This window comes from Mus caroli, chromosome 18 (genome assembly GCF_900094665.2).
Source record: "Mus caroli chromosome 18, CAROLI_EIJ_v1.1, whole genome shotgun sequence".
NCBI lineage: Eukaryota > Metazoa > Chordata > Mammalia > Rodentia > Muridae > Mus > Mus caroli.
This window is the reverse complement of record NC_034587.1, coordinates 34,055,646-34,067,332: the sequence shown is the minus strand read 5'-3', so window position 1 is coordinate 34,067,332 and position 11,687 is coordinate 34,055,646. Positions and strand designations below refer to the sequence as shown.

General features: G+C 45.0%; 2 protein-coding genes across 3 annotated transcripts in view; both read right to left on the bottom strand.

Annotated features, from left to right (window-relative positions):
* Positions 1-578: 578 nt before the first annotated feature.
* Positions 579-6,391, bottom strand: Zmat2 (zinc finger matrin-type 2). The gene is made up of 6 exons (XM_021150593.2): positions 6,303-6,391; positions 5,873-5,966; positions 5,059-5,182; positions 4,115-4,188; positions 3,593-3,738; positions 579-2,415 (listed from the first exon to the last, which is right to left on the bottom strand). Exons 1-6 carry the CDS (start codon positions 6,318-6,320, stop codon positions 2,272-2,274), a joined length of 600 nt encoding a protein of 199 aa, XP_021006252.1. The 5' UTR covers positions 6,321-6,391; the 3' UTR covers positions 579-2,271.
* A 1,350-nt stretch (positions 6,392-7,741) lies between these two features.
* Positions 7,742-11,687, bottom strand: part of LOC110285124 (probable histidine--tRNA ligase, mitochondrial) — a 9,179-nt gene continuing 5,233 nt past the window's right edge. The window contains exons 9-13 of one of the 2 annotated variants that reach the window (XM_021151124.2): positions 11,030-11,157; positions 10,705-10,947; positions 10,072-10,188; positions 9,706-9,852; positions 7,742-9,244 (exon numbers count right to left, since the gene is read on the bottom strand). In XM_021151124.2, coding sequence (XP_021006783.1) covers positions 9,185-9,244; positions 9,706-9,852; positions 10,072-10,188; positions 10,705-10,947; positions 11,030-11,157 — 695 coding nt within the window. In that variant the 3' untranslated portion in view covers positions 7,742-9,184. The remainder of the gene's footprint in view (positions 9,245-9,705; positions 9,853-10,071; positions 10,189-10,704; positions 10,948-11,029; positions 11,158-11,687) is intronic. The other variant, XM_029471884.1, reaches the window with a different exon arrangement.

Sequence of the window (11,687 nt, the reverse complement as noted above, 5' to 3'; positions counted from 1 at the left end):
GAGGATTTACAGAACCTGGAACACACGATTATAATGGAAATGGCAGAGATGATCTCACCACACTAGAGAAAACACTAATTAGCCATTACTGAGGTGAATGGGTGACTTCCCAAGGTGTGAATATTGTTAGAATCTCCCTTCACTGAAACCTTGCCCTACCTGCCTTGAAAATATAAAATGATCCACTCCACAAGGGTAATCTCTCTAGGACTTGTAAGTAATCCTGCCAATGAAAGCATACAAGAATTGCAATTGGCCTGCAACTGTGAGGTTTGATATGTCTTATTATACAGACCAGACTGGCTGTGATCCTACAGCAATCCTGCTTCTGCTTCCCAAGTGCTGGGGTTACAGCTGTGCACCACCATGCTCAACACTGTATTTAAATTCCCAAGCCAGGAGTTGAGCCAACATATGGAGTATTTATGCAACAATCCCAGTGGCCAAATCCCATGAGGATTCATTAAGCGAAAAGCAGACTTATCAGTAATGGAGTACACACTTTGGGGGGGTCCAGTGCTTCAGATGCTACACACAGGTGAGGAACTATATGGATCAAAGAAAAGTCACTGTGGCAGTCTTGTCAAGTGGACCCCTTTATTGAGAGTATAGAGCCAGCAAAGGGAGCTTCGTCTGTTTACAAGACTTGTATAACTGTCACCTGTGCCCTCATCCCCATCTCGCCCTTGAATTCCTTGGACAAGGCACAGTATGTGATCTAACTCTCAATGTTTGGGAGGGATTTGTTTTTAACTAGTCTCTGTCTTATAGTTCACAAGTTACACCATAGTGCATAAGAGTGTTAGTCATTTTCAATGGGAGAGCCATTTACCTACTCCCAGGGGACAAAGATATTTGTAGTTGTCACAAACTGGATGGGAATGCTACTGCTGACATCTACTGGGTGAAGGCCAGGGACGACACTGCTCAACATACTATAGAGCCCCTTAAAAAAAAAAAAAAGAGAGAGACCTGGCCAGAAATGGAGGCACACACATTTAATCTCAGCACTGGAGAAGCTGAGGCAGGTAGATATCTGAGTTCAAGACCAGTCAAGTGGGACCCTGTCTCAAAAATATGAAACAAAAAACCCAATTCCAAAACTTACCTAGCTCATCAACAACAGTGCCAAGACTGAATAACCCAGTGCCCGCCCAACTGCAGACAGGCAAGTTTAACCCTGAGCTCTTCTAGGAAGATCAGAGGGTACTAAAATTACAGGGGACTAAAATGTTTTGTTCGGACTCCCAAGGGCACAGATCCTATTAGCAGAGGGGAAAACTCACACTAAGGAAACCTGTATGTAAAGGGGTGGGATGAGGAAGGGTCTATAGAAATTCTTGGTGTAAGAACATGTGGGGCAGGGAATGATACGGACATGTTACCAACCAATGTGAAACAGGCCTTGTCACTGTCATTTACTGCACATGTTGAACAGTGTCTGAGAACCGGGGTCTCCCAGAGTGAGTGCCTTTGTTTGGTTGGTTTTAGGGCTGTTTTGTTGCTTTCTTTTTTGCATAAAACAGGTTCTTCCAAGAACCTGTTCCCAAGGAAGACAAAACCAGAGATCCTCAGCGAAGTGAAACACAAGAAACGAGGTTAAAAACTCACCAGACACTCATCCCATTTAATATCCTGTTACATGCACTGAGGAGACCAAGAACATTTGGTCTCAGGGCATCGATGCTCTGAGATTCTAGCTCAGGTCCCCTCTTTGTGACATATCATGCACACATACCCACACACACATTGACCCAGGCAGAAATCACATGCATGCACAAGTGGGTAGAGAACCGCGGGGTGGGATGGGAGGAAGAGCTGGGCCAAGGGTATACCAGTACCCACATACTGGAGACTCAGAAGCCTTCTGTTGCAAGCTGAACAAGAGTAAAAATTAAAACAATAGCAGGACACCGGAAAAGGGAGGATGCTCAGACAGCAGGTTTGGTAGATGAAGAGGGAAAGATGCAGGGGGATTTGGGGAAAGCAGTCTCAAAGAGGGAGGTCTTTCTTTATTGGGAACACAGATGGGCAGAGGTTCTGTGACTCCAGTAATGTACTGAGGCCGAAGGAATACGCCACAGTACCTCCTCTACATCCTGTGCCCTCTCCTAACGTAGAGGGAAACCTCAAACACCCACCCTCTAACCCTGCCCATTAACACTCTTAAGAACCTTCTTCAGTACCCAAAAAAGAAATGACGCCCCCACCCCACCTCAACACACACTCATTAGGTCCAGTATAGGCCAAAGTTAGGCCAAAGAGAACGCTTCAGTAACTCTTCTTGGTGGAACCAAAGCCAGAGAAACCCATCACAGCTGCCATTTCATCATCCTCCTCAAAAGTCAAGTCCTCCTCGGCCCTCCTTTTCTTCTCCTTCTGTTTCTCTTTTTTGTATGCTTTAGCCTTTTCCTCCTGAAGGGTAAGGAAGAAAAAAAAAATCACTCAGAATCAGTTGGCTCCAGAGCTGCTGCTGCTGAAAGAGAAATGTAAGCTTCAGGATTCTTTTCCGTCTTTCAGCATGACTAAAATCCATAGTAAAGACAGAGAGGTCAGTGATAAAGCACTGCCCAGCATGCATGAGGGCTTGAGACAGACTCTAAATGGCAGTGAAGGAAGATTGTAAGACAAGATTTAAGGGATAAAAAGAGATTTACTAAGTCTCTGGAGTTTTTAATCATGCACCCTAGTTCATCTCTAGTTTTTTTGGGTTTTTTTCCAGACAGGGTTTCTCTGTATAGTCCTGGCTGTCCTGAAGCTCACTTTGTAGACGAGGCTGGTCTCACAGAAATCCACCTGTCTCTGCCTCCCAAGTGCTGGGATTAAAGGTGTGCGCCACCACCTCCCAGCACTCATCTCTAGTTCTAACCAGACAACATCCTGGGACATGAAGCATATGCTAAGATCTGTTCTCAGTTTTGTGTAAATATTATCCTAAGATCTTCAGCACAGGGAATGAGGCTCACTAAGGTTATTTAACTTGCCCAAAATCCATACAAATAAATGGAAGAGAATAATTCTGACCCTGTAATTCAGATACATAGGCCAACTAGGAAATAGTTGTATTTAGTTAATCCCTCTTATAGTTTAAAAAAGGAATAAAAAGTTTAGGGGAAGCTATGTGTGCAAGCATGGGAACAGGATGGCAACGGGAAGCTTTGAACTTTCTTCTCTTGGATATGAACCCATAATTAGTCTAAAACAAACCTGTCTTTAAAAAAAACAACGAAATCGCCAGCCGTGGTGGCACACGCCTTTAATCCCAGCACTCGGGAGGCAGAAGCAGGCAGATTTCTGAGTTCGAGGCCAGCCTGGTCTACAGGGCTACACAGAGAAACCCTGTCTCAAAAAAAAAAAAAAAAAAAAAAATCAATGACTAATTGCCCCCCCTCCCCACCCCAAGAGATCTAATCTAAAAAGCCAAAGAAAACTGGATAGGCTTTGAGCTGCTTCTTATCTCGAACAAAGATGCCCTAGTTCAAAGAAACCCAGGAACAACACTGGAGCTAGGAGAGTGAGTGGAGGAAGAGGGCCACCCTCAGTCCACAAGGGAAACACTCCAAGCTGGGGAGCAGGGCTAGCAGAGCCTCACCTCTTCTCTGAGCTCCTTCATCCTTTCCTCAAAATCATAATCTTTCTGCTTCTCTTCCATCTTCTTCTTGTTAACCTCAAAACGCTTCTTTACCTGATCCAGAGTGGAGCGTTCCACGCGCATAGACATCCCCAGGTTTCGCTGATCTGGGGGAGGTTAACAGCGGAGACAAGTCATTATAACATCCTCAGCCCTCCGCAAAGTCTCGTCCTGGCTTTTTTAACCTTAGGTTTGTTTACCTGTTTACCTTTTCATAATAAAGTACACAACAAAAATAACTATGGCTAAAAGAAGCTCTCGGCCTCACCTGCTCCTATTTACTGGGCAGATTATCATCAAGGCCAGCCAACCTCCTCCTCTGGCCTCTGTGCTCATACATAGGCAGCCACACAGCCAGGAATACTCAGAAGCAAGCAAACAAACAAACGAAAGGCCCCAGAAAACCACTCTACCACACCTGCCCTCCAGCACACCTTTAAAACCCAATCCCAGCTCCAGCCACCAACTACCTCCATGCCTTACGTTTCTTTCCATTAATGTGGTCCAAGAAGTTAATGGAGTCCTTCACCACACAGTCACAGACATTGCAGTAGTAGCTGACAAATGGGAAGAAACAGCACATGGGTCAATCTGGTTTCTAAGGATCAATCTGGTTTTCAGGAAAGAAACTCAAATCTTTAGATAAAATTATATGATGTCTAATTAATGTCTCAATTAACAAAACAGACAAACTTCACATGACTGGCTTTAGGGAAACTAGCCTCTTTACACTTCATTGTGAATAACCTTACAAACAGGCCCAGAGAATAAACTTGAGCCTCCAAACCACAGGCATGGAAGGGCCTGGAAGAGGACCTTCTAACTTTATTTAAGCCCCAATGAATGCAAACCTAGTCAATTCCACAACTGCATCTTTATTAGAGACCCAGGTCCAGAACCTCCAAGGTGACCACTCCTCAATTCCTTGCCCACAGAAACTATGAGCTATTATTATGTTATGCTGCTAAGTAATTTACACAGCAAAGGAATCACAACAGTGGATTGCTATCTGTCTGATTCTCCTGATGTAAGTTGTAACTTTTGACAGACTTTAAGGAATGGTGGCAAAGGGTGACAAGGTCCGTGAAACTCTTCTATAGGTCACAATCTTGGTGCACAAAAATTATAGTTAACAGCTCCACCTAAAACCCACCCCGAGCCTTCAGGTCTTCTAACAGACTATACAACCCCTCTGAAGATATCAGGGAAGTAGTACAGTACCGATAGGAAGAAGCCCACAGAACCACCCCTCCTAGAAATAGGACTGAGTAGGCTACAAACTTCAGGGGACAAAGAAAGACAAAGAACCAAGTTATGGTCAGAACGGTGGCCATCCCTGGGCCCAGGATTCTCCTCAACACTTCCTAAAACCAATACAGTTTATTAGGTTAGCTTTGGTATTAAGAGTCGGACAGGAAACAACTCACCCTCCCATTTCCGACTGTGGGGTCGTCTTGGTGATAACAATCGTCTTCCCCAGCTTGGACTCCAGGTCCACCTTGTAATCCCTGTGCCGCAGAAGCTCCCGCTTGACAGGCTGCACTGGTTTCCCTGAAAAAAAAAAAAGATTATGAACCCCAAAATTCAGAAGACTACTCATGATTTTTTTTTTCCTTTTAATTCCTCAAAGAACGGACACAACAGGTACTTTATGTAGCAATTCAAAGAGGCTAGGAAAGATTCTAATTGGCCTGGAATTATACAGACTGGTCACTATGTCGACCAAGCTGGCCTCAGACTTGCGATGGTAATGCCAACTCTCAAGAGCTTTTCTCCCTTTAAAGCCAGCAAATGTAAACAGTGTTTCCTATGTGTTGTCTAGTTGAACTGAGGAATTCTGCATTTTTCCTGGAGGTGACCCTTTCAAAAGAGGGGTACTCACACGGAGTAGCATATGTTCAATGTTTTCATGCAGTGTGATGGGTAATATTGTCCACTTGACTACATCTGGAATCAACTAAGACCCAAGCAGCTGGGCATGCTTGTTTGGGAGGATTGGATTGGATTGGATTGGATTGGATTGGATTGGATTGGATGATTTGATTTGATTTGGAATATGGGCCACACCTGGGGGAAGCTCACGTAAAAAGGAGAGGAAGAAGCTTTAGGGGTTTTTTGGGTTTTGCCTCCTTGTTCTCACTCGTTAACTGCAAGTGATTTATCCTGTTGCTGAGGCATTCCTTCTCGAGCCACAGCATCATCTCTACCGTCCCCTTATCCCTTCGTGGAACGAGCACCCACCATCCTTCTTCTCTCTTTCTTCTGTGAGTCTCTTCTCCGCGAGCTTCTCATATTCATCTTTGTCCCACTTTCGGCGAAAGTCCAAGTTTTTTGTCTGTAGGGGGGAAAAAGTGCTCAGGATCCGTCGCTGTGCCTGTTGCCCTGGAGAAACTAAGGGAACCGCCTAACGGCCACCGGGGCGGCCCCAGGACCTTTCGGAAGAGAAGTCTCTCTGGAACGCCCAGGGGTCTGGTGGACTCGGGACCCCCAACCCGAGAGACTTCCGAGATTCCACTGTCCCTGCGCCAAGGCCTTACGGGGGAGCTCTCGAATCTGAACCCTGAGATCGCGAAGAGGTGTCAGGAAGTCAGTCAAGTCTCACAGCCTGTCTCTATTTAGCTCTGAAAAGCCACCCCCCAGACCCTTCAAACCTCGTCACACCAACACCTACCCCGCTGCCAGACGCCATCTTCACAGCGAAGTGAATGGGAAGCCGTAAAGTGCCGTAAAACGCGCCCTGGAGCCAGAAGGCAAGATCACGCTCCAATAAGATCCGAGCCTCTCATTCTGACTGCGTTAGGAATGGAGCGATTCTAAGGCAGTCCTGTTGGCCCCGCCCTCTGCTCCAAGGAAACGGCGCAGGCGCAAAGGGAGTATGAAGCTACACGGAAGTAAGGGCACCGGCCAACATTTTTCTCCCTGGCTTTAAAAACAAGCCCAGAAGAATAGCTCAGCTCTTCCGTTATGCAAAGAATCAGAGTTTTGGAAATAGTGTTCCATGATCTAACCAACTTTACCTGATTTCTAGGGGTTTCTTTGTTTTGTTTTGTTTTTTACCGGATTTCTAGTTTTGGTTGTTTTGTTTTGTTTTGTTTTGTTAAAGACAGGTTCTCAGGTAGCCAAAACTGAACTCTAATTGGCTATGTAGTCTCTAATCTTTAAATTCTGATTTCTCCTGCTTCTACTTCCCAAGTGCTGAATTTATGGGGCATGTACCACCATGCCCGGTTCATGTGGTGCTAGAGGCTTCATTCATGCTATCGAGCATTCTACCAATTGACCTAGCTCAATTCCCTGCTAGTCAATTTCCCGTATTTTAAAGACTAAAACACTTGTGACTGTAGATGCCCCATTCACCAGCATGTACTATGAATGTGGCTCTAAATTATGCACAGAAGACAAGTAGTTTTACATTGTCCCCTCCACCACCACCACCCCCGACCCCCCACCACCCCCGCGCCGCCAAAAAAATTATTGCTGCTCTTTGGTTAAACTCATTTTGATGTCTGGAGAACATCTAAACCCATTTCATTTATACAGTACAATTTAATCTTGAAATCGGCATCAGCCAACACCCTAGAATGAAGCATTCGCCACTCTGACGAGTGCTTAAAATATGTTGTTTGTGGAAGAGGGTAGTACTTGAGTCAGGTTGTCTTCTTTGTGGGAGAGGGTAGTACTTGAGTCAGGGCGTCTTGTAACCCAAGCTACAATGCAGCAGCAGATGATTTTAAACTCCTGAACTTCTTGCCACCACTTTCTAGGAGGGATTATAGGTGTGGTATGTTTGTAGACAAGGTCTCACTATTTGGCCCTGGCTGGCCTGAAAATCTCTTTGTGGAGATTCCTTGGTATATTACTAGAATCACAGGACCTCTGCCCTTCTGTGTTCCCCTAAAGACCTCCCTCTTTGAGGCTGTTTTCCCCAAATTCCCCCTGCATCTTACCCTCTTCATCTATCCAACCTCCTGTCTAAACATCCTCCTCTTAAGTCCTGCTAGTTTTAATCTTTACTCTTATTCAAGTGACCCTACACTCAATAGATTCCCCTGCCTCTGCCCTACCATTTCACTGCTGAGATTAAATGTATGTAGCATCAGGCAAAGGGTCTTTTGTTTTGTTTTGTTTTATTGAGAGAGCATCTCATGTAAACCCAAGGCTGAATAAATTTTTATACAGGGTTTCACTATGCAGCCATGGCCAACCTATAGCTCACAGGTAATTGGCCTGTCTCTACTTCCCTTGTGCTAGGATTAAAGTCCTGTGCCACCCTGCCTGGCACCAAAGCTGACTCTGAACTTCCGATCCTCCTGCTTTCACTTCCCAAGTGCTAGGCAGACATTCTATCAAGAGAGCCAAGTCCCTAGCCACACTTTATGTTGGTATTTTGCTGGGTTGTTTTGCTTTTTGCAATTTATTTTGTATATAAGACTACATGTGTGCTTCACAAGTCATGGTAAGTGGATAGAGGACAGAGGACAAACAAGAAAATCTTTTCTCTTCTTCTACTATGTGAGCCCCAGGAAAGGTTACTTGTAACTCACACAGTTCTGCAGTATATATTCAAACATTTCCTAATGTCTACACAGATTAATCCTTGGGTAACGAATTACTCAAAGTATGCTTACTTTTTAAACTTATTTTATTCTTAATTATGTGTCTGTGTCTGTGCATGAGTGTGTGCACATTAAGTGCAGGTGTTTGTGGAAGCCAGAAGAGAGCCTCAGATACCAGTTACTGGAGTTGCAGGCAGTTGTAATCACCCTGATGTGGTTGCTAGGAAATGAACTCAGGTCCTCTGCAAAAGTAATATGCACCTTTAATCGGTGAGCCATCTCTCCAGCCCACTAGTACATTTTTGAAATGTAACATATCATGTAACCACTTCTAGAACAATCTCCAGAGCAGGAGATGGAATAATCCAGAAAAATTACTTTAACAAAGGGAATGGTGTTCAAAAACCTCAAAAGAGCATATTGCTAACTTATCATCCATTAAGTTCAATGTTCAGAATTATGAAATAGCCCCACCCTTCTCCTGTTAACTGGAAGAATCAACAGATGCCCTGCTGGGCTCTTGGGACACCATCTCTTTTTTTCGGTCCATTCTTCCTGTCCATTCAACACTCCATGGACAAGCCATAGTCTGATGGAGACAAGTTCTCCAGAGCCTGGTTCCAAGCTATAGTCGGAAATGAAGTACATATTTAGCTTCTCATTTCAATGGTGCAGAGTCTTAGCCTCAGGCGACTCTTCCAGAGCCTTGCTCATAGCAACCATCCTCGCATCCCTTTGACAGAATTCAGAGGCTTCAGATCTGCCTTTGCAGCTAGAGGATGCCTCTCAGGCATGACAGCCATGTGCGTTCTAGCAGAGCAGCTGCTAGTGCTAGTCCACGAGTCCTCAGGACCTGCTGTAGTTCTGTTTCCAGGAGAGATGGAAGCAGAAGGCACTTGTACAACATCCATGCTGGCCACTGTTGCAAAGTCCACCAGAACTCGGTCCTAGATGAAAACTTTTCTTCTACAAGCAGCAGATGGAAATCAGGCACTAATCAAGGCTCAGACAATCGCTTCTGAATTTCAGCCACAAGACTTTCTCGATTAATGGTCACCTAAAACACAAGAGAATCTGTGTGTGACAAACTAGAAAATGATACTAGTGTCTTAGCCAGTTCTTCCAAATTCACTTCACTCTGCATCCATTCTTACTATTTACACCTGGGACCCATACGGTGGAAGGAGGGAACTGACTACTGACTCCTGCAAGCTGACATACACACGTATGCATGGTATATGTGTGCACAAATACATACACACACATGTAATTTAAAAGACATATTTTTAAATTTACTTCCTCAGAGAACACATCTCTTAAAAAAGAGTCGGGGATCTAGGCATGACAATATATGCCTATTGCCACAGCACCTAAGAGATTAAAGCAGGAAGGTCATGAGTTCAAGGCCAGCCCAGCTGAGACAGTCCCAGGCCAGTCTGTGTTATACAGCAAGACCTGTCTTTTAAAAAGTGGGGGTACAACATTTAGAACTCTGTATTTATACCAGCTCCAACTCACTTCTTCTCTGCTGGCCACGGAACGGAGCTTGATGACACCTTCATTCCGCTCTTGCTCACCAATAATGACCATCAGAGGAATGTCTGCTTTCTCACAATAGTGCAGCTGGGTTAACAGTTTAGGGTTGTTTTTATAAAGCATCTCTGCCTGAAAAGAATAAACAGAAAGTTACAGGACTTAAAGTGATTGTGTCGTATATGTGCCCAAGAACATTCATTTCCAAGGGAGCCAGAATTATGTGGCTAGCCCTCTAGTGGTGAGCTGAAAACGGCCTGAGTACCACCCACTATACACACATGGCAGAAATGAGCCACGATCACTGTGCCGACGTACACCCAGATCACTCAGACATCAGCACCACCACACCTTGATCCCGGCATCCCAAAGCTCTGCAATTATCTTCAAACGTTCATGGAGAAAGTTCTTCTGGGGTGTGGCCACAAACACCTGGGTCTCTGTGGTGCGGACCTTCTCACCAGACATCTAATAAAACAGAGAGAAGAAACTAAACCTACAGCCAAAGGTGGCTCTCACAACTGTAATCCCAGCACTCAGGTAGCCAAGGCAGAAAGACCATAAGTTCAAGGCCCACCTGAACTCAGAAAGACATCCTATTTCAGAAAGTTCTTTTAAGAAGGAGGTGAGTGAGGGTCGGCAGAGGGAGGGAGGGGCTGGAGAGATGGCTCAGCAATTAAGAGGGCTTGTTCTTTTAGACCAAGTTCAGTTCTCAGCACCAACACTGTGGCTCACAACCACCCATAGCTCTGATTTCCTCCACTTCTGACATCCTTTGGTACCAGGCATGCACATACATTTAGACAAAACACTTATATACATAAAAAGAAGGAATAAATCTTTTTTAAAAAAGAAGAAAAAAAGGTATTTCCTTTGCATTAGCAATTCCAAAAGGCAAAAGGATCGTTAAAAAAGCATCCAAGTGCACCCCCCAGAAACTAGTTCTCAGCCTTCCAGGGCACCTCACCTCTACTTAGGACCCACCTTCATCTTCTGTTCCACAAGGGAGAAGATTCTCTCTACTCCAATGCTCAACCCCACACAAGGCACGTTATGGCCCTTGGGATCAAACTGGGCTACCAGATTGTCATAGCGCCCACCAGCAGCCACACTACCCACACTCAGAGTTTCCTTTCCGGCCTGAGCTGAAGACTCTAGCAGTACTGCTTCATAAATCACTCCAGTATAATAGTCCAGGCCCCGGGCCAGACTCAGATCAAGGGAGATCTGTAATGGAAAAGCTAGTCAGTCCCGGACCAGACTCAGAACCCAAGAGCTCAACAGGAGGTCCAGTCCCAGCTCTGCCTACCTTATCAGCAATTCCAAATAACCTCAGGTATTCAAAGAGCAGCTTCAGGTCCCCTAGGCCCTGCAAGGCCAGCTGGCTTTGGGATAGTCTGGGATCCTTGAACAAGTCCTCAACCAGGGATATCCCCCCTGGGAAGAGAAGTTGGATAATTTCTCTGCTATTTACCTGATAATGTTTCATCCGAATATATCTAGTTTTTGTTGTTGTTGTTTGGGGTTGTTTTGTTTGGGGTTTTGGCTTTAGGCAGGGTCTTTCTACATAGCTCTGCCTATCCTGGAACTTACTATGTAGACCAGGCTGGCCTAGAACTCATAAAGATCCACCTGCCCCTACTTTCTGAGTTCTGGGATTAAAATGTGTGCCACCATAGCCAGCTTGAATTTATATGCTCTAGTCAGTCTTCCTCATTTTCTTTAAAAGGACTGCGGTCTTGGTCTCATGGCTAGACCTTCCTCTGTTTCTGCCTTTGCTAAGAAGACATAAAGCAGTTAGAATACATAAAAGGGAACCTTTATCCAGGCTAACCTCTGGAACTGATCTAGAGGTAGAAGTTCAACAAACGGGCTGGTGAGATGGCTCAGTGGGTAAGAGCACCCGACTGCTCTTCCGAAGGTCCAGAGTTCAAATCCCAGCAACCACATGGTGGCTCACAACCATC